The 22,449-nt window shown below is 56.4% G+C and overlaps 1 protein-coding gene across 1 annotated transcript in view; it reads right to left on the bottom strand.

Annotated features, from left to right (window-relative positions):
• Positions 1–7,080: 7,080 nt before the first annotated feature.
• KIF26B (kinesin family member 26B) overlaps positions 7,081–22,449 on the bottom strand; it is a 386,602-nt gene continuing 371,233 nt past the window's right edge. Inside the window, exons 11-15 of the mRNA XM_069484638.1 lie at positions 21,258–21,420; positions 16,868–20,261; positions 10,746–10,948; positions 10,230–10,380; positions 7,081–7,229 (exon numbers count right to left, since the gene is read on the bottom strand). Coding sequence (XP_069340739.1) covers positions 7,081–7,229; positions 10,230–10,380; positions 10,746–10,948; positions 16,868–20,261; positions 21,258–21,420 — 4,060 coding nt within the window. The remainder of the gene's footprint in view (positions 7,230–10,229; positions 10,381–10,745; positions 10,949–16,867; positions 20,262–21,257; positions 21,421–22,449) is intronic.

A 22,449-nucleotide genomic window follows, 5' to 3' on the forward strand; every position in this document is an offset into this window, starting at 1 on the left:
CTCTCTCTTCCCCGAGCGAGTGATCGACACCTTCGTAAGCTCTTCTAGTTGAAGGCATTGTTTTTAGAAAACGCTTATGGCTTCTTAACTTACGGTTACTGCTCCTGTGACCCGAGGGGAGCCCAGGAAGTTCTTGCGGACTCGGGGAGAAGCAGGGAGCCCAGGAGGGGTGCGTGCCCAGGGGCTAGGGATTCAGACTGGGGCCCTGCCAGGAGTGGAGCGCGCATTGGCTCGAGTGGCCTCCCAGCCCTGGCCTCTCCCAGGACAGATGCGGCACCAGCAACTAGGAAAGTGCCTCCCTGCTGCTCGGGGGAAACTCACTGCAGTGGAGGGGGAGAGAGACATCGTCCTCGGAGACCTTTTTCTACTTCTCCTCTCTTTTCGCTCCCTTGCCTGAATGTGACCCGTTTCAGTAGAGACAAGCACCAGTGTAGCAGGGGACCCGTGCACCTGGGCCCAGGCAATCTGCAGGGACGGAAACGCCCTGATGTTATGTGAGCCCCAGAGACCCTGCACCCAGGGAGGCCAGCAAACTGTATCACATCAAGACCAAGTTCTGCCCCACTTTGTGTGTGTGATCACCAGCCCCGGGTCCGAGTCTCAGGCACGTTGAACAATGCCAGGCTCGGGGACTGAGCTCCAGCCCTGACTCACGCCCAGCTGAGCTTCTGCCCTCGTGGAGGCCACAGGGGAGCGAGGCGGGCCTCACCCCAGGAAGTCCGCAGGGCAGACCTAGGCCTGGCATTGCTCCAGCGAGAGGAACTCACCCTCAGGCCTTGAACCGCCTTCCCCGTGTAGAGAAACGTCAGCTGGACAAAGAGGAACTCGGGACTCCGCATAGAATAAAAGTGAACATTTAATGCCACCATAGTTTGATTCTTTAAAACACCAGATTTCTTTTTTTGACAACATTTTACACCTCATATGCCACAAAAAGTCAGAGATCGTAGCCAGCAAACATCTTCACACTGGAAATGGCACACAGCTTAATGGGTTCATGGCACCAGTTTGTGAGAACTATGACTCTTTTTTTTTCTGGACTGTTCTGCAGGGAGCCTGCTCCTATTTATCAGGATCAAGCCAATAGTTAACTTCTATATAGCCATGGAAAGGCCCCTGCACAAAAACTAGCCTGCAAGTAGGACCTGCCCGAGTACAGCATTGCTGAATTTCTGACCGTAACAAACGAGCGTTACTCAAAACATGTTAACACTTGTGAACCGAGAACTTAACTTTGAAAATGGCCCCAATCTTCTGTCCAGTTAAACAGTGGATTTAAATCAATGACATCAGGTACCACAATTGCATTTTTTAAAACCAGATTTTGTGAATTCCCTGTTCCTGCTGCGGCAAATGCACTCGGGCAGGCCTTGTCTCCAGGGTTCCAACGGGCCGTTTCCACAGATAAGCATATTTCTATATACATACATACATACATTGCGAATCACAGAGCCAGGGCTGGAGGGAATTACAAAGATCCTTTAGCACAATGTCCTCCTTTTCCAGATTGGAAAACAGAGCTCCAGAGAAGTGAGGTAACGCACCCAAGGCCGAAGCTGGAATCAGAACTCAGGTGTTCCGTCCTCCACTCTTCCTGCACACGCACCTTAGCACAGCGGAATGACGCGCGTGTTCACGTCTACACTCGCCTGGTGCAACGCCATCTAACAGGAAGAGTCCAGCGTGGGAACCTGCAGTCCCAGGAGTGCTAGACGACTACTGTATGAACTTGGGCCCTCTGCCGCTTGACTTCAGTTTCTTCATCTATCAATGATTATCCCCAGCTCCTATACAGACTTGAACTTCTTCGAAGCACTTCCCGTCCGGTCTACCATTTTCTCTTTGGACTGTCCCCCAGGGACAGCTGCATGACCACAGTCTTCCACTGGGGAACCCGAGGCGCAGCAACATGCAGAGACTCGGCCACGGTGGCACCGCGGGCGACGGGGACCAGGCCTGGCGTCCTCCCTCCTAGCTCAAGGCTTTTGCTCCTAGGCTTAGCTGCCTCTCCCATGAGACTACCAACCCCGACCCCTTCCTGCCTCTCCGGGATCCACTGACGGGACACGATGCCTTAAGTATACTGGGTTGCAAGACTCACTAAAGTGCTTTGGTTTCTCCAGAAGAAAACAGGAACCACATGCATCCAAGGTGAGGAACTCTGCTTGCTTTCCCAAACCCCCTTCCGTGGCACCGGGGAGCGGGCAGGAGTCTTAGGGAAACGTAGGCACCTAATGCTGCCCGCACTTTGCTCAGCCATTTAGTGTGGAACCAGCAGGAAGAGGTGAGATTCTCCTCCACACAGAAGAGGATGGGTTTCCAAGCTCATTATCACCAAATTCAAAATGCAGGGTCTTGTCCCTCAGGCTACTCACTACAGAAACAGCTTTGATTTGAACTAAGCCCTGTACTTTCAGGATTGGACCCTAATCCCCATCCTCCTGATTTATTTACCTTTCCTCCCCTCAGCCCGTGTGTCCAAACAGACTTTGCTAGAGTGAGAAAAACACAGAAAAAAAACGTAGCCACAGACAGACCCACCAAATTTACACTCTGCTGCGTAGCACTCGGATAGCATTTCCAACCGTGAGACAGACTTGAATTATGGAACACAAGCAATGAATGCTGTGACTCAATGTCCTGAGTTCACAAATAAGTTATAACTTCTTCATAAGCTGGATATGACAGTGCTGGGTGTTAGCAGTAGGGAGATGAAGGAATGAGCCACTTTTAGTTCTGGGGGTAATTTCTACGAGTACATAAAGTAGATGTGTTAGTGCTGGTATTTCAGGACTCTGCTCGTGTGGACATGGCGAACAACCCATTTAGAGAAAATTATAAGCCATGAAGGCTCGATCCTGCCTCCAGCCCCACTGTGTGTCCGATATTATGACAACACCTCAGGTTCTGAGTAGGGCCACCCCAAAGCAGAATGTGTGTGTTCAGGGAGAGATAAATAAGATTCTAGGAATTTTCAAAAATTTAAGCTAAGATGAGCTTAAATTACAATAGCTTCTCTTGAAGTGGAATTATACTTTTATTATGGAGATAATGAATAGGTATGCTATTTTGTCAGGAAGATTGCTAAGTGACAATTTTTTTTTTTTTTTTTTTTTTTTTGAGACAGGGTCTCGCTCTGTTGCCCAGGGCTAGAGTGCAGTGGCATCATCATAGCTCACAGCAACCTCGAACTCCTGGGTTTAAGAGATCCGCCTGCCTCAGCCTCCCGCGTAGCTGCGACTACAGGTAGGTGCCACCACATCTGGCTAATTTTTCTATTTTTAGTACAGACGGGGTCTTGCTCTTGCTCAGGCTGGTCTCAAGCTCCTGACCTCAGTAGGTCCTCCCGCCTCGGCCTCCCAGAGTTACTACGATTGCAGGTGTGAGCCACTGTGCCTGGCGTCTTAGTGATAAAAATTTTGAGCTTTTACCCACAAATCTTGACAGAGGGGAAAAACAGATGTTAAAATCCAAGGGAACTGTATTTCTATGCTGTCTCCCTTTTCCCCCAAACTTTAGACCCATTTACTAGCAGTGTTGGTGACACCGAATTGCTTGGCTTTGTTTCATTTGGCACAGAGAAAAGTGGGCTGTGCTTCCCTTTCCTCCCCTCCTGGAAGAAAAGTGTCCCTTGCATCGTGGAAAGCTGAGCCCAGGCAGCAAGAGGGAGGCCCCGGGGACAGTGGCCAGTGGACGCCTTAGTAACAACTAATAGGACTTTCAACCAGTTTCTCACGGGCATAGCTGCAAGGTGTAAGAGAGACTGCCTTTAGAAGGGAGGAAATCTTTTGGTGGATGCTCAGAGAATGGGCGTATAGTCCGGCAGGAAAAAAATAATGAATAAGCTCAGGAATTCTCCCATTTTCACTTTTGAAATCAACTCATCTTTAGTCATTTCTTGCACAGTCCCAAATCCTTTTTGGAACAAGAAACCTAAAAACCTTCAATATGTTATTTTGGAAGGCCCGGCTGCAGCTCAGCAGGGCCTGGGCCGCTGGTCTAATCCCCAAATTAAACCCAGACAACCAGGTTTGCTTAAACCGACCTATGGCTCTCGCCAGCCTCGCCTCTGTCCCGAGACACCAAGGTCAGACGGTGGCTTTCCCACAAGGACACCTGGGAGGAGGCCCAGAGCTGGTGGCTGGTTTATCAGCACATGCAATATATACCCACATGGGCACACCTGCCTTTTTTCCCTCAATACTGGAATAGAATCCAGGCTCGTCTGAGATCCATGTGTGGGAGACTTGCTGAGCCAACAGCCTGGCTGGTACCTGTGGCCCCATTTAAGTCGCTGCTGCCTTATGGGAACACAGTGGATTTCAAGCTCAAGGCTAATTTACAACAAGCTGGGCCAGATGCCCGCCTGCCCGGTTCCCCATGCCAGGCTGCATGGCTTTTTATCCCAGCTTCAGATGCAAGGGCCCTTCCTCTGCTGGGGGTTCCCAGTGTGAGTCCCCCCTGTGTCTCGATGGGACCACCCCTGCACTGGCGTCTCAGCCTCCCTACCATCAGAATAGCAATCGGAGATTAAACAACAGGTGGGGTGTTCTGATCTCAAATCCAGAAGAGATCAGAGTTAGAGACGGCTCCCGGCTCCCCCAGGAGGGACCGGGGAATCCAAGGACAAGGAGATTAAGGGTTGGAGCTTTCAGGTGCAGAGTGAGAGCCCAGGATGAAGCGCCCGCCCCCTGCGTGGATTCACTGCCGGGGAAGCAACATCCCTGTTGCCTTTTCCCAATCTGAGTTTCGTTCTGCTGCTAATGCTTCTACCTGACACTAAACTATTAATATTTCGAGTGGGGGTGGCGGACAGGTTCCAGACAGGGAATTAAGGCTTACGCGTCTCAGCGATCATTTCAAATGATGACATAGAAATGGGTTGACAGTCCCTTGGCCTGCTTGGGTTATCTGTCACCAAAAGGAGACCTGGAACTGCCTGTGCTTCAGTGGAGCTGGCCAGACCTCCTTCCTTTGGGCCTAAAGTTTATCATCTCTGTAGTTAATCTGTAGACAGAGGCAGAAACAAGCGCATCATAGCATAAAATGCATGGTTTCTTTAGGTGATTCATCAGTTCTTGGTAAATTAAGATGTTTGCAGCTTATTTAGGTTCTCCTCCCTCCAAAGACAGGAAAAGAGAGAGAGAATGGACACCAGCCATGCCAAGTGGTTCTCTTACACTGCGGCCTGCAGGACCCTGCGAGATGGTCCATCGGACTTGGTAGGTGAACTCTTGGTTTCCTGCAACCTTTTCTGATATCCTGAAGTTGCTACAAACATGTAAAAGCAGGTTTAGGCAGCGGGCGAGCTGAAGGCTGCGCCCCTAGGGAGGGTCCCACGGGCCGAGATGTTAAATCTGTGGAGGTGTCACTTAGTCTCACTCCGGGAAGGGCCCCAGGCTCGGGGGGGTCAGCCTACTCAGGAAGTCCACGCAGCAGGGGCGACAGCTAAGCTCACTGAGGACTAATCAAATTTGTTTCCAACAACAGGAAAACCCAGGACACTCACCTTTGAAAATCCCCAAATCAAAGGCTCATAAAGATAAGATGCATTTGGAGGCAAAACAGAATGGTACACCGTGCAAATGACCCCTAGGCCCCTGCATGAAGGTGGGAGGACACAAGTTTCTATCACTAAAATGGGTACAATGATCGCTAAGGGAATCGGTACAGGGACGAACCTCTGGATTTGAGATGGGGGCCTGCGTTCTCAGGAGCCAAGCTGGCTGTCCACACTCACTAAACCCTGTGCTCTGCCCACCCAGCGTTATACGAGTCAAGCGAGGAATCTCTCTCTGCCTTCGGGTGCCAAGCTTGAGAGGACAAGCCTTGTCCCTTCCTGGGATTGAGGCTTTGGGACACGGGAGAGCTGAAATTCTTGCTTTTAAGCAGGACTCTGGGCCACAAAAAAGTTCTGCAGTCTCAAGAATCTTTTTTGTTCTAGCCCAATAAAACTGGAGTCTCTAACGCACATATGATACTAAACTGGACAAAAAATCCCCCACTCTCATTCACAAAACTAGAAACCAAAGGACTATGGCTCTGTTGAATTGGTTCAAGCTTTCGATGCAGAGTCTTTGGAATGAAAATAAATATGAAAAGTGTCTTGAGGGCCATGAAAACCCCGGATGTGGGGCTCAAGGAGCCAGCACGTGTCTGAGACATTGGAAGCATCTACAGAACAAACAGCCCCTGCCTGGAACAGGCAGGGCCAGGTCGCAAAGGACTCCTGTCCCCTTAAAGACGCCAGTCCTGTCCCCCTCTCCCGCGCACCTGCTCTGCCATCAGCCTTCCGAGTCGGTCCCGGCTGTGCTGCTCCTGGGAGGTGGCACCGAGTGTCACCTGCTTCTCCAAACCTCCTGGGGAAACACGCACTGGCTGGTGCGGCGGAGCCTCTGGGTCCTGTCTGAGTGGCTCCACCGGAGCGACCATAAAAGACAGTTACCCTTGAGTCATCTGCAACACCGATCAGGTAAACCTCTCTCCAAACACAACTTACTCAGAAATAGGATAAAACACCAAGAGGAAACGAGCTGTAAATGTATTTCAAAAACGTGATTTGCTTGTTTGTTTTGTGGTTTTCGTCTGGACTAGCACCATCTGTACACGGGAAAGTAGGAACATAAAGGTTTGGCTAAGAATAAAGATTTGCAAGGCACTTAATCAGTCCTTCTGGGTCCTTTTTTTTTTTTTTGTCGTTTTGTGTCACTATCCACAGCAATCCTACGGCCGCCCTCCCCCTTCCTCACGGGAGCAGGTGGCAGGGGGTCCTCCTTTGCCAGCAGTTGTATGTACAAACAAGGTCTTTAAAGTTTCTCAAAGTGCTTTTTCAGTCTCACGGGGCTTCGACACCCCTCGGGCTTCCCGTCCCTTTCTCCTTCCACGGGGGTTTGGCGCCTGCACCTTTTCCTACAGAAAACAAAGACCCACCGCCTTCCGCGCCACGCTCGCTCCAGACCTGCCACCGACCTTCATCCTCATGCATTGTCTCCGGGGCCGCCGGCACACAGGGCCGGGGGCGTGCGACGTCCCTGCGAAGTCCTGGGGAGCGAGGGGACCGCGAGGCCGGGGACCGGCTCTCTACCGGCGCCTGGAGGTGACGTCAAAGCAGGTGATCATCATGAGATGCGCCTTGCAGAAGTTGACGCGGCTCTCCAGGCGCTCGGTCACGCACTCGAGCGCCTCCAGGTACTCCAGGGAGTCCAGCTCTAGCACCTGCTCCAGGTCAACTGCAAGAGAGGAGGGGCGCGGTGAGACGCGGCGGGGACGGGGCTGGAACCCGGGCCCGGCCCACGGCGGCCGTCCCCCAGCTGCCCCTGGTCCCCAGCTCTGACCCTGCCCGTGTCCGCAGCATCCATGCCCCACCTTGCTCGGGTGGGACACAGCCCGTTCGCCAGCGTGTAGATCCTCAGCATCGTGTCGAGGTCATACTGAGGAATAAGGTGACACTCTGGCTCCCCCACCTCCAGCCAGCCCAGCCCAGGCCTGGAGGACTCTCCTGCACCTCCATTTTCTACCAACCACCGTGTCAGCGGCTCTGCAAGCTGATGTGGGGAGAACCCATCCCTCTCTGGGGTCTCACTGAGGGACGTTTAGCCTCGGCCTCCTTGTGCGAAAGGGCCTGCGGCTCTGCTCCCTCCTTCAGTGCAGCTGCCTGTCGGGCTGCGAAACGGGACCCTGTCTCCCGGCACTTCCTGGCTCAGCCTCCCCTACGCACTGGTCACTCGGGAAATATGGGGATTTGCAAAAGCTATATTAACATTCTTTGACAACAAGCTGGGACTGAACCACCCAGATACCATCCCTGATGTTCACGCCGGCGCAGGGTGACAAGTCTGTGCCCTGCAATTCCTGAAGAGCAGGGATCTGGGGTCAACCCCTCCTGGCCCCCCACATTGCTCAGTGATGGCTGGGCAGAGGGGTGGGCTGCCTGGCCCTGGCCACAGGGGGACAGCAGAGGAGGCCCAGTACCAGGAGGACAGGCACAGACCACAGGGTGGGGGGTGGCCCTGGGATCCAAGGTAGGAGACTTACATTCGATTCCCAGCTTGGCCACACGAGCTCTGTGACCTCAACCTCTCTGGGCACAGTTTCCCCCAAAGTCACATGAGAGTAAAAACTCCTACCCTACCTGCCTTGAGTTGCTGTGAATAAAATAAAAATGAGATAATGAGCGTGAACCTGGTTTGAGAACTGTGACCTGCTATAGGAACGTCAGGGATTGCCATGGAAACTTTCCACAGATGACTTACTTCCCTGAGATCTGGACAGGGAGGTCACTCACTCAGGGTGACACAGTTCATCAGGACAAGTCAAGAGCTGGAAGGAGACCGAGGGCCCCTGAATACCAGCCTAATATGTAAGAAAAAAAAAAAAAAGGCAAAACAACCCATAGGCTGTGACATCAGGCTGTATTACTGGACCACCTTGAAGGCGGCATCAGAACTGAAAACTGAAAATGTGAGCAGACTCCCCCAGGGAACAGTTGGATGCAGCCCTCCTCAGTCCTGGTTTCGAGTCTCCTTAAAGAAACGATCTATTTCCCCTTTCATCCAGCTTTCCGTTCATCCCCTTCCTCGACATCAAAAATGGGCTGACTTCTGACATCGACAAAGACACGAGGAAAGCGATTGTTTCCTGGAAGCCTCCAAACACACCCGTGCTGATGCCTAAGCTCGTTCCCACCCTGGGAAAAAAATACGACTTTGTAAGATGGGGCTGATTTTCAATTCCGCCTTGGGCATGAACAGCTCTTGAAACATCAAATTTTAATGAAAATAGTAAAAATGAAGGGGAAGGGACTGAATGGGTGCCCCTGGGATCCTGGGCTCGGGACAAAAGGGAAAGGTGTCCACACCCGGGAGAGGAGTGAGCCCGAGGCTCCCCACCCTGCCGGGTTGGACACGACCAAGTGTCTGCGCTGGCGCCTCGTGTGGCCCTTGGGTACCTTTGATGAGACGCCCTTGGAGGAAAAGTTCACGTCTTTGTGCAGGTTTCTAGCAGGGGACTGAACACGGTGCCTCGAGCAGGCACTAAGGAAATGTCTCTCCTGCTAGGAACGTCTACTTAGCAGAACTTTGGGGCAATAAAAACAGATACCGAGCGCTCAACCTGGGCCGACCGCTGCCCTAAGCACGTGCCCAGTAAGAACCAATTTACCGCTCACAACCACCCTAGGCAGTAGGCACCAGTCTGTTCCCCATTTTGCAGCTAAGGAAATCAAGGCCCAGAGAGGTTAAGTGTCTTTCCCAAGGTCCCACAGCTAGAACGCGGGAAAGCTGGAGTCCAAAACAGGTGTGTGTGACTGTGGTCACAGCCACGCACACTGCAACCCAGCCGCAGAAGATGCCCCGTAGGTTGGTCACAGTCCCCAAAACCCAGTGAGATGCTCAGGGGTGGTGGTACCATCTTACTCCTATGGAAAAGCCACTGCTGGAAGGCGACCGTCACAGGTGGCGGGGGGGGGGGGGTGGCGACAGCTCTTGCCACTTTCTTCTTCACTCCCAGCCTGTCCCTGGGTGAACACAAAGCTAAGCCTCCAGCCACCACCCTGGGCTCTCCCCACCAGCAAGGACGGCAGGGAGGGGACGGGGACAGAGCCGGGAGGCTGAGGGAGCGTAAATGCCAGTAACGCACGTCACCCCCCAGACTCTGTCCTCCAGCATCGGTCCCCATATCCGTGTAATAGTTTGGGGCCAGACTGAAGTTTCATTTTGTGGCAAATGGAATGGTCAGGAACAAGTAAATAAGAGACAACTAACTGAATCCGTCTTTCAAAGAGAGCACCGTTGTTCTGAATGGTGATCAGACGGTTACCGTCATCCTGGACTTTCTATTAAATGGAAATCACACTGCGGCTGTTATTTTTTTCACTCGGAAATGTTTTCCCTGCTCTCTGAGCTCTATCAATTCTTGTCTATTTCAGGCTAGATATGCAGTGTGATTGGGTGGCCTAGGAGCAGATTTGTAACACAGCTTTCATGTCTGGGTGATCTTCCGCCACATGCAGGGGGAGAAATCTCATTTTCAGGTGCTTTGAACTGAGACACGTAAGAAATAATCTTGCAAGAGCAATATTCACACCCTCCCGTCCTCCCCGAGTGACGGGCGGCGGGTGCCCGCAGATGCAGCCCCGGCCCCGGGGGGACCTCGCCCAGGCCCCGCGCCAGGCCCGGGCAGCTGGCGAGCCCGTTAGCCACGGCGCACGTGGAAGGGAGCCCCGGGCTTACACTCGCTGAGCCACTTGTTGGGATCCAGCATCAGATACTGCTTGGTCGTCTCCAGCTCCTTCATCAGCCACTGGTACTTGGCCCGCACCTCGGCGATCCGCTGCTGGCGGTGCTCCAGGATCTTCAGCTTCGCGTTAAAGCACACGACCTCCTGGCGCACAGAGGAGGAGAAGGGGACCCGGGGTCACAGCCGGCCTGTGCCACCTCTCCTGGAAAGGAGCACTTACGAGCACAGTCGAGGGAAAAGGTCACTGGGTATTACAGGCGTGTCTTAAATTTAGGAAGCAGAAGAGCCCCCAAGACCACTCACTGCCCCAGCCTTTGAGCCTTTAGGACGTGTCAGGAAGAGAAGCACAGAGCTCTCTCCCAAGTCCCTGTCCCTTTCCCTGCCACCCACACCAGAAGCCCGCAGAGACGTCCCTCTGGGTCTGAGCTCTCTTCTTCAGTGCACAGCCTTGGCAACTGCACACGGACTTGCTGGGGACCCGCCCCCCACGTGGGGGGCACAAGCCTCACCTTGCTGGAGCCCCCGCGTCGCCGCTGCAGGCGCTCGACGTCGTCGATCTCGTAGACCTTGATCTCGAACGGCTCCCCGAGGCCCCGCTGGGCGCCCCGCAGGGGGCCGTCCACCCAGCGGACGCCAGTGCTGTTGGCGGGTTTCCTCACGGGCGACGAGGTGTCCAGGGACAGGGCTGGGATGAGCCTCCGTCTCTGGGAACCTGAGGAGGGGATGAAGGCTGCAGTTAATCTTCTTGCATTTTGGTATTTTAAATCTGTTTTTGACACAAGGGACGATGAGGTCATGACAGGCACCCTGGGCACAGGGCTGTATCCGAGACGCCCCCACCTCCACCCTTACACCAGCACTCGGGCTCTGCCTCCCTGCTCAAGCTCTAGGACTAACCGACTCCTGGTTTCCACCTGGGGGACACACAGCCCCCCCAAACACACACAGCCTAGAGCTGGGAGCCACAGTGGCACCCCCAGCGTGGGTATGTGACAAGCTTCTAGTGTTTGTCGTTGTAGTTATGAGCAAATAAACACTGTTTTCTGGAACTTCTATAACAGCAGCAGCAGCGCTAATAAGCACCTAGTATGTGCCAGGCACAATTCAGGGACATTGGGACAAAGACTGCCAGCTGTCTCCCAGTATCTGTCCTCCTCTTCCTCAGCAGCAGAGACCCTGGGCTCTAGTGGGGCACACGGCCTTCCAGGACCGAGACTAAAGTCCCGCATGGTCCGGGTGACTTGAGTGTTGGCCAGGTACCCTTAAAGGCTGGGTGTCTAGTCTTCCTTTCTCCTTTGTCCTGGATGACATGGGCTGGTCCCTGAGGTTCCCATCATAAACAACACAAAGACAAGACAGAAGCAGCCTGGATTCTTGATACCCCAGAGATTTTTCTGTGATCATCTACACGGACTTTTATACGAGAATAAATCTCTATATTGTTTTGGGGGACGGTTTCTGTCACAGACAAATCTAATCCTAAGTGATGTATACATCGTATCTCATTTAATTCTCACAGTAGAGGAAACCAAGGCACGAAGAACTTAAGGGTCCCCGGAGAGGGCTGTAACAGGCCATCGCGCAGGACCGGCGGGGTCAGGAGCCACCGCCCCAAGCGTCACCTTTCTTGTGATCCGTGGCATGCGTGAGTGAAGCTGTGGCCTGGCCTTTGGGGGACAGGCCTGGTATTTTCCTCCCTGTCTGAAATGGAACGTGCCTCTTGCTTTGGGAAACTACAGCGTCTGTGTCACTTGTGTGGCCCCCCTGTCTGGGGGAGGGTTGGTGTCCCCCCAGCCCTGGCTCCGTGGAAGGGGGGCCGGGAGGCTCCTTCAGACAGTCCCGCCTCCTGAGACCACTGCGCGGTTTCCTTCTGGGGAGAAGGGGCGTTTCCGAGCCTCGCTTCCTCCTGGAAGGGGAGGGTTGGGAACAGCGACATGATCCGTCCCCACAGGTGTATCCTGAAGCTGAAGGGAGCCTGATCTCTCACTCTGCATGGACATGTGTCCCCTCCCAAGCTGGGTCAGAGCAGGTGGAGTCTGCCGGACGCCCTGCTGGCTACGCTTGGAGTCTGGGCTTGGCCGGTTCTGCTTCTCAACAGAGCGGACGCGGGTCCCAGCCCGGGCCCGCTGGACTGAGAATAAGAGAGAGCAAGAGGCGGCGACCCACAGGCCGGGCCCATCACTCTGCAATGTCTACTCAGCACCAAAAGAAGGGAAGGCATGACGTCTGATGCTTAGAATGACAGAGGAGAGACTAGGCTAGACGCAACATTAAAGCACCATCACCACCAGGACAAGATATGAGAAAGACACAGAAAAAGAACACGGGCCAACTTTTGGCACTAGACTGCCACCCAGCCAACGCATCAATCAGTGGTATCCAATGGGGACCAAGCAGGCTGAGCCACGTGCAGAACAGGCCTTGGGGGAGCTCACGTCCAGGCAGGTCAAGGCTGGGTTTATCCCAGAACTACCCTGCTTCCCTGGGGTGGCGTCTCCCAGGGCAGACCCTCCCCAGAGCACTCCCAGGCTTTTTGGATGCTGAGTCCCACCAGACCTGGCCTCCCTGCAGTGGGCATGAACTTCATTCAGACAAAGGTGCTCATCTAACTGCCAGACTGCCCCATCCAGCCTGAAAGAAGCCAAGGGGGTAACACGCCAGGTTTAGGGGGAGATGTAAGGGACTGGAGGAAGGAGACCGAGTGTGCCTGGGGAGAGTTCACGTGATGAGTGGGTGAGACAAGAGGGATGTGACAGCGTTAGGATTGGGGGTCGGTTGGCACGACTGTGGCATAACTTGGGTATTTCCATCCTCTTAGCAGCTTACGTGCACACTGGCCAGGACAGACACTTGCTCCCACCCTGGGCTGGTTGTCATCACTCTAATTCGTGGCTATCGGCTGTCTGTGATGCACATTGCTGACCACAGTGGGGCTGGCAGGGAAGTGTGGCTGGATCAATGGAAATCCATCAACAAAAGCAACCCCAGGCTTCTCTCACCTCATCACGTTCCGGATCAAGAGCTTGTGAGGACTCCCCATTGCCAACCACAATACTCTACTGCATATTCTTACTATAGGTCCATAGAAAAATACAGAATAATGTGTTATGATAGTTCCCAGATGTTCAAGATATGACTAAATCTGGGTTTGCGTTCTCTAGTCTCTTGTTACGCTTGTTAGGAACAGCCCCCTGCTTGAGTTCATCTTGCTGGGCTGGGCACAGGCCATGCTCCCGCCGCCCTAAGCTCGTGCTCCCGTGACCGCCTCAGCCCACAGCACCCTGCACCCCCTCCCCCCGTCCAGATGTCAGCGCCCTTCAAGACCTGGCTCAGTCCCGATGCTGCCCTGCAGCCTTCGTCAGCAGCTCTCCTTCCCCAGACCCCGCCTCTGTCTACATGCTCCTCCGCTTGGGTCTGCACTACCCCCATTTGGGCACTCAGCAATGCCCTTCGGTTCCATGGTCTCTGCTCCACGCTTTTCCTCCTTTTCCTCCAATTAGATTACAAACCTCTTACAGGCCTTATCTTCTGTGCTTCCTGCCCACCCCTTAAGCCCCCGTGCCCGAAACTTCTATGTCTCCCAGATGACAGAGCACAGCAGACGCCTGATCAGTGTTCAACAACGGAAAGTGACCCCCGCTGATCACGGGTTGTCTTAAGGAAAGGGTGTCACATGACCAGCAATAGTCTTTGTACCATTTGCCTCGTCGCATATGACATGGGCAGCGGAGAGACCGTGGCTGTCATCCAAACTTCTCACTGTACTTGTACATGAGAAAATTGAAGCCCAGAGAGGATAATTATTCCCAAAAGGCCACACAGCTCAAGACCCCAGATCTCTTGCTTTGGAGGTTAATTTTCGCACTGCACCGTGCCACGGTGCGTGGAACAGGCCCGATTCCATGCTCTCAGCAAGAAGGGGACTGAAATGATGAACCATCACGATACTTGCTTGTCTCTCTTTTATATGTACTACAAAGGAATCAGACAGGCCAAGGTTATTTTCCCATAATTCTAGTTCACTGTGACTAAGGAAATAACCAGAGCATTAAACGTTTTCCAAATTCAGAAGCCATCTCAGACGACAGATAACCACCCGTCTCCTCTGCAGTTCCAAATGTCTACTTGTCACTGCAAACCCCAGCCGTCCAGCCAGGAATTTCCTTTGAGGAGTTTTATAGCTTCTCTTGAAGAAGTTGCTTTTGATTTATGCTGATCACGCCTGACAGCCAGCATTTCTCTTAATAATCATCATAAATAAGCGAGACAAGGTCACCTAACCCAAGACGAGCACGTCTCCACCGCCACATCCATCACAGAGCCCCGGACGCACGCGGCCGACTGCACAGGTCCAGGGCTCTCGAGTTCTGTGTGTGGAGCCGTCTCCAGCACCGCCTGGCCCGCTCACGCCGCCCTGTTTCCTGCCGCAGCCTGACCTAACGGGAGGCCCTCGGAGGACGGCGTTTATGACAAGGCGCAGCCCGGGGCAAGGGCACGTGCAGGCCTGCTACCTGCTCTCCAAGCAGTGATTTTGCACATTGGTTTTTTTCACAATTTTTCTTCCTCTTTACTCCAGTGTAACCACCACACCAAAATATGAAAGTGTTGGGGGGAAAAAAGAAAAAGTCAAAGATACGGAAAGGCTGAACTGGATTGGTAGACACGGGTGCTACATTAGAGCACGTGAAAGCACTCTGTAACTCAGCCCACGTGACCACGTGCAGCCACATGGCATGCTGGACCGGGAGGAACAAGACTCAGTGGATTATAACAAGGTTTAATCAGCCAGGTACTGGGAAGGCCAGCAGGTTTTTTCCTCGCTTTCTTGTTATTTTTAGTAACTAATATCAACACGTTTCGATGGCCCTGGCTCTGGCCACGGGACACAGCAGCTGTTGTGTTGTATTGAGTAGCTTTTCATTTTCAGCTTGTCTTCTACGGGGTTCTGCTTCCAGCTCTGGTGCTGAGACTGGGGGGTGAAATGAAGCACAAAGGGTCTCAACGACTGAGGCGCAGGCCACCTGGGAAATAAAGACGTCAGGGCGCTGACAGCCAGGGCGACTCCCCACCGTGCTCAGAGCCCAGCACCCTTATGGATGGGATCTGCGGCCGGTGACGGGTGTGCGGATGGGGGCTGTCCACGTCCTAACACTGCACAGTCCTTTAAGGTGGATTTCTCAGATTCGAGAAGACCAATGGTTTAGGATGTGCCTTGACCACAGCCCTTGAGTCTGGGTTGGCACACGGAGCCTGGGCTTCCTGTGCGGGAGAACAGAAAAACCAACCCCACGACTGGGAAGTACAACTGCAGGGTGGCTGCCGGAGCAATAGGAAAGGGGAGGCCCCACTTCTGCCTCTCACCCCATTTTTTAATTCCAAACATGCTGCCGGCACTGACATTCTGCAGGGCCAGGGCTTCCGAGAGCTCCCGGAGACCCTGGCATGCCACGGGAGGGCGGTGGGATGGCAGAGGACGGCCCAGGAGGGAGGACCCCAGGCCACCCTCACTTCGACCAAGGCACAGAACTGCAAGTGGGGATCTGCAAAAGATCTCGTTTCATTAACACGAGTCTGTAGGCTAAAGCCAGCAGGGCCCGTTTCTTTGGAAGCCATCTAAGAGCAGAGATGATCCCAAGCGAAATTCTCAAGTAGCTTAAGTTGTTCTTGGGACCTTTTGCCTCTGTCTCTGTCTTGTTCTCTCCTTACCCTGCTTTCACCTCACCTACCCCACGGCTGCCAGAGCACCAGCTCTGACCTGGGTCCCCTCTTCCTTGCCCATCATAACGTACTGTCACGTGTCACCCGAAACTCCAATTCACAAGTCAGTGGGCTTTACACGTTAGATCTTCGGGAGTATGTGCCTCTTGGTAGGAGGTTCCTGGAGGTGGCAAGGACTTCCTACGAAGTCACGCGTTTCGGGCAGCACCCTGGTGTGAGTGTATGGTGCTGCGCGGTGTGTGGGGGAGGGCACTGCAGGCCGAGTGGCAGGTGTGAAGATGTGACTGTCCCCGAGTGTGCTTGCGCTGGAAGTGAGAAAAGGCCTCTCCCATTGCTCTTTCAGTGAGACAAGCTGTGCCTCACGCCATGTCCCCGAGAAAGGCTGCTGGAGTCTTGGAGGCCACCACCAGCCTCACCTGGGCTTCTACAGCCTCTGGGGCACAAGGGCAGTTGCCCTAACGCCATCCCCCAGGAGGCGCTAACTGGCACTCGGTGTTCTTGGTTAGGGAGCAGACAGACCCACGTCTGTGGACACGGGTGTGGGGACCCACAGCCCAAGAGCCAGTGTCCCCACGGCTAGCAGGCGACGGACGGTGTCCTGCTTGCGTCCTGCCCTGGCCTTCCCACGCTGCTGGTGGCCAAGGGGCACTCCTGGCCTTAAGCCTAATGATACCCACCACAATGAGGCAAGTTTGAGGGTTTTTTTTTTTTTTTCAGTGAAACCCCACCTGGTTATGTCCCCAGCTGAGGCCTGCAGGGTGACAGGCTGTGGGGAAAGGAGAGGCCAGGCCTCAGTCCCACGCAGGCCTGGAAACCCCTCATCATCCGCACAGCACAGGGCAACGGTGGGGTCCCGCCAGCTCACTCCCCCGACACCCCCTCTCCCTGCCCGCGCCCCTGTGCCCGCGCCTACCTGAATTGGACCGTTTCTTTGGGGTTTTGAGGCTGCGGCACCGGCCGCCCACGGAGCTGCTGTTCTCGCTCATGGAGTCCTGGGCCGAGGACGCGCTGCCCGTGGCCTCGCTGTCCCGCATCATGCTCTCGTAGCCGCTGCTGCCGCCGCTGTGGTAGAACAGCGCCGTCTTCCCCATGGCCGGCGGGAGCTCCCCGCTCAGCACGCTGCTGTTGTCGCTGCCGTGGCCGCTGCTGCAGCGGTGGGGCTTCCGCGGCGGCGTGATCTTGCTGTAGGGCGACGGCAGCAGGTGCGCGGCCGCCGGCTTGTCGTCCGCGGGGGCCCCGCCGCGCTCCTCCGCGTCGGGCCGGGCCCGCAGCTGCGAGCCCCGGGCGCCCGCGCTGCCCTGCAGCAGCTCCGAGATGCGCCCGTTGACCGCCCGCAGCGGCAGCTTGGAAGCCAGTCCCGAGCCCCGGCTCCTGCTGAGGGACTGCGTGGACCAGGACATGTGCTTCCCGCCGGGGGGCAGGCTGGAGCTCTGGCCCACCGACTGCGGCAGGGACTTGGTGGAGAAGCTGAGGGTCTTGGTGGTGGAGGTGGACAGGCTGCGCGCTTTGGGGCTGGCCAGGAGCAGCTTGCTCACGGCCGAGATCTTGGACTGGGTGGCCTTGGGCGAGGCCCCGGCCGACTGGCAGGGACCCGCGACGGGCGGGGAGGCCCCCGCGCTGCGGCCCAGGCTCCTCCCCGCGCGGGGCATGGTGCTGTCCTTGCCGGCGTGCAGCCGCGCGCTCACGGAGGACAGGCTCTCCGCCCTCTCCAGAGAGAGGCATTCGTAGTGGCTGACGGTCGTCCTGCCAAGGGAGTTGGTCCTGCTGGCCAGCTGCTCCAGCTTGGCGCTGAACAGCTTGCTGCTGGCGTCCTTCATCTTGCCGCTGGGCTCGTCGGGGAAGCTGGCCAGGAAGGCGGCCGGCTGGTTCAAGGGGCTGCTGGTGCCGCTGCTGCTGGCGCTGTGTTGGGGGCTGGCCCGGTTCTTCTGCTCCAAGCTGGATTTCCGGACGGGCGGCAGAGGCGGAGTCGCTTTGGGCCGGGCCAGGACACAGTGCTTGGGGGAAGCCACCTTCCTCTCCAAGGTGGCCTTGGAGGGCTGGGCGCCCGAGGCTGCGCCGATGCCGTTGGTCTCGGCGGCGCAGTGGTAGAAGAGGCCGTCCAGCTCCTCCTGCCTGCTGGCTTTCTGCGACGCCCGGGGAAGGCTGCTCGACTTCACGCTTCTGCTGGGATACACGGGGCTCTGGGCGGCCAGAGCGGGCAGGGCCATCTCACACCCGTCCGCAACCCTCCTGAAGTTGTCCGTCACCGGCGACGCGGAGACTTCCCCGCTGCTGCTGCTGAGCCTGTCGCCGGGGCTGGGCTTCCCGTCCTGCTCCTGCTCCGATCTGGCCTCCGCCTTCGCGGGGCCGGTGACAGTCTCACACCTGATCCCTTCTTCGTTGGGATAAGAATTCTCTTTTTTCACTTCCTCTTCTCGTTTTAGCCAGGGGTCCTCAAATTCCATCTCTTTCTTTGCACTGGTTTCCGAACCCTCCTGGGCTGCTTTAGGGGCCGCTTTGGGGGTGGCAGTGGACGCCTCAGGCTCTTGGACATTCCGGGGGCTCATGGCGATGCAGGGGTACACCGTGATGTTGGTCTTCATGGGGATGTAGCCTTCGCAGCCGCTCAGATTGGCCGTGTTGGAGATCGTGACCATGGCCTTGCCCAGCGTGGATATTTTGCAGCCTTTGATGGGGGTGGCTTTGTTGAAGGAGTCTTCCCCCATCTCGGACAAGATGAGCAGGTTGTCAGAGCCTGCCTTGGGCTTCTCTCTGCACACCACGGCCGTGTTTTGGAAGCTGCTGACGAACTCCGAGGCCGGAGGCTCTGCCATGGCCTCCCCGTGCCCAAAACACGTCTGGGCGATGAAGCTGTGGCACGACTGCTCGCCGTCGCTGCCCGCGCTCATCTCGCTCAGCCAGGAGCTGATGGAGGAACGCCTGCTCCCCGCCTCCCGGGCCTTCTCCTCCAGGCTCAGCTTCGGGAGCGGCAAGAACTGCGTGATGCTGACTTCGGACACGGGCGCCACGGCGGAGTAGCACTCCAGGTCCTCGCTGATGCTGCTGATGATGCTGACGGGCCGGGAGCCCGAGGCCACGGCCTGCACGGAGCAGTCGCTGTTGAAGCTGATGATGCTGGTGGGCCGGCTGCTGTCCAGGACGCCGCTGATGGTCAGCTCCTCCACCAGCGTGAACACCAGCTCGTCCTCGCCGTTCAGCTCCAGCGGCTGCTGCACCGTCACCATGGTGGTGCTCAAGATCTCCTTCTTAGAGTCTGGGGGACTTTCCGCCCGGCGCTCATCATCGCCGGAGGTTTCTGGGAACCCTTCGCTCCCAGCAGACATGGATTTCTTCAAAACCCGGGGGCTCATTCCAACCGGGGGGGTGCGCACCTCGGGCTGCAGCAAGGACTCGCTGGACGCCGTGCCGGAATCCTTGCTCAGGGGCGCGGGAGACGGCAGGACCCCCTTCTGCGTGTAGACCTTGCACCTCTGGGAAGGCGAGCTGGGCGGTTTGTACTCCGAGGTCTTGGACAGGCTGGCGATGCCCAGCCGCGGGGAGCCCATGGGCCGGGGCTTGCCGTCCGCGAAGCCGCAGGAGCTCAGGCTCTCCCGGCTGCTCTGCAGGCTGGGGCTGTGCGCGAGCGGGGTGGCGCCGTGCTGGCTGCTGCTGCCAGGGACGCTCCGGGGCGAGGCGGGGCTGGGGCTGGGGGCGGTGGCGGCAGGCACAGGCGAGTGACTCCTCTGCAGCTTGGAGGCCGGGGGCTCCGTGCCTTCTCTGTCGCTCAGCTGGCCTTCGGACCCGTTCTCTTCCCTGTCAGACTCAGAGAGGGGGCTTGCTCCAGCCGCTTGGCTTAACGGGGGGCACTTGTTCCCCGGCTCTGCCCCAAACTGGACGGGCAGTTCCTCGAAAGGGAACTTACTGGGCTCTTCGCTGCCGTCGATGCAGTCCAGTCTCTCCTGCAGCTCGGCGAACGTGTTGCACTTCAGGCAGTCCCTTTCGGATGTGCTGGCCGCCGCCTCTCCTGCCTCCGCCGGCCGGCTGTCGCCCCTGGTCTTCTGCAGGGCCGGCACGATGGGGACAAAGTCCGGGGGGCCCTCGTTGTCAGTGAGCTCCTTGTCGGAGAGGGCTGTGCCGTTAGGCCCGATGTAGATGACGGTGTCGCAGGACTGCTCGCTGCTGGAGGAGTAGTCGGGGTCGCTGGACAGGTGGGCCATCGAGAAGTCGGGGTCCACCGCGGCCCTGGCGTGGAAGGGTCGCAGCTGGGTGGGCCGGCGCATTCTGCCCTCTTCACAGGAGCTCTCCCCGCCGGAGGAGCTGGACGTGTACTGTGCGTGAGAGAAGAGTGCATTTAACGCGGTGGCTCTTCCAAAGCAGCCCCCCCCCCCCCCCGTGGAGCCCAGTGTCACGTGAAGAGTGGTGGAGGCCACTAACTGGACACAGGCTACCGAAGGCCACCCAGTCTGGCCTCCTGCATGACTTGGGATGTGCCCCAGCGTGGCTGAGTGTGTGAAGGATAATCCCGGACAGCACACGGGGACACAGGCTGCTCCTGGAAGGAGGTGACCCGCCCAGGCCCCGCCTGGCCTTCTAAGGGCCGAGGGGCCACCGATTTGGCACCCTGTACGATGGGACACCAGTTGTGAAACGCCATTTTCTACCAAAAAAAAATAAAAAGGTACAAAAAAGGAGAAGAAAGAAGCAGCCCCTCACATCACCAGCTGCCCCGGGTCGGAGTGACCACAACCTTGGTGACGTTCTCAAACGCCCGTCACGCTACCGTCCTGCCTTGGCCTCCGCCTGAGGACATGATCCCCGTGATTTCCGGCAGACTCTTAGCGTCATCCGGAAACCACTGGACGAACACGACGACCCAGCAGCCAGAACCTGCCTCCCGGGAATGCAGAGGGGCAGGGGCGCTGTGAGCTGGGGGCTCGTCACCTCCTGTGGCTCCACCCCTCCAAGGACACAGTCGGCATCTATGTGGGACTGAGGCAGGCAAGGGAGACCATGCGAATGTTTCCCGTCCCTCCAAAATGATTTCACCTCCCACTAGCATCCACTCGTACCATCTACACTGGAACAAATGCTCCCTGTCCAGGTCCAGGCTGGGTGACCAGGGACAGCTCCAGGTGTGGGGAGGGGACCTGACTTTGTGCCGTATCAGCCTGCAGGTGTCCTTGCCCTGAGCTGGACGCCGTGCCGGGCGTGGGCAGCCCCAGGCACACACCCCTGGTGCCGGGGCATCGGCTCGTACAGACTCAGTTTCAGGGCAGGCTTCGAAAGCTCCTTTATCCACCGCACCGCCCCCGCAAACTCCTTACCTTCGTCTTCTTTTTCTTCATCCTCAAGACCCTCGAGGCGATCTGGATGGTGGACAGGGTCTCCGTGTAGCTCCCCGCCGCGGCCGCGATGTGCGCGATCATGGTGGTGCGACAGTTGACGTTCCCCAGGGACTCGCGCAGCAGCATGGTGAGCTTGCTCTCCCTGCCGACAAAGTGGATTAAGGCTGCATTAGCGGCTGTGCTGCGCTTGGGCCGTCAGGGTAGGACTCCGGGTCTGCACACGGCTATTTTGTGGTGGGTGGCGGTCTCTCTCCCCCTTTTTGATAATGGCACGCTAATTAGCATCCATTTCCAGCATGGGGCTATTTGCACTTGGCAAGCCCTGAGCAAGTGCTTCTAAGTCCAAGGAGGGAATTCATGCAAAGCGCCTCCCTTGGTACTTCTGTCCCCGCGATGGGGTGTGCCTGTGTCCACATGACACCGCACATAACGAGGCCTGGGAATAGAAACGAGAGGAAGGGACCAAGAGAAAATGGCTTTGTGACTGGTGACGGGCCACAGGCTAACGCACACACGTCCCTTCTCCCCGAGTTTCCGCACACAGGCCACCCCTGCAACGAAGAGCGGTCCCCACCACCTCCCCGCCATGAACGCGCACTGAAGATCCAGGTGGCTGTAACACATGCCGTGTTTCTCCTGCCAGGAGTTGCAAGCGCTTCATTGCTGTTGTCTCTCAACTCTTGTATTTGCACCTAGTAGCAGTGGAGGGGAGGCAGTCACATTCACGGTGACAAGCGGGAAACACAGACACAGTCCCAGGCACTCCAGCAGCAACGCAAAGCAGAGCTTTCTACAGAAAGGTCTCCCCTGGGGACTCGGGAGGTGCCTTGTGGGGCCGCTGCCCCAGTGGTGAGAGCGAGGCCCAGGGGGTTGCGCTTGGCATTTAAGAACTGAGCTTCGGGAACGGCGCAGGCTTTTCCACTCCTGTACTTGTCCCGACATTTTCCCTGCCTTGCTTTTAAAAGTCCTCCGCTTACTTCACCAAGAGCACACGTCCTCTCAACTGCTCCAAATGCCATCTCAGCTCTGGATGCTGGAGGCGGAGGTGGCCTCTCTGTTTCCCATGCCCCGTGTGCCTACGTCGGTGTCGTGTCTGTGATGCCAGATGAGAGCAGTCTGTCCTCGTGTCCACGTCCCGCCAGGCTGTGAGTCTGCCATCCCCCGCAAGGCT

This window comes from Eulemur rufifrons, chromosome 11 (genome assembly GCF_041146395.1).
Source record: "Eulemur rufifrons isolate Redbay chromosome 11, OSU_ERuf_1, whole genome shotgun sequence".
NCBI classification, from domain to species: Eukaryota; Metazoa; Chordata; class Mammalia; order Primates; family Lemuridae; genus Eulemur; species Eulemur rufifrons.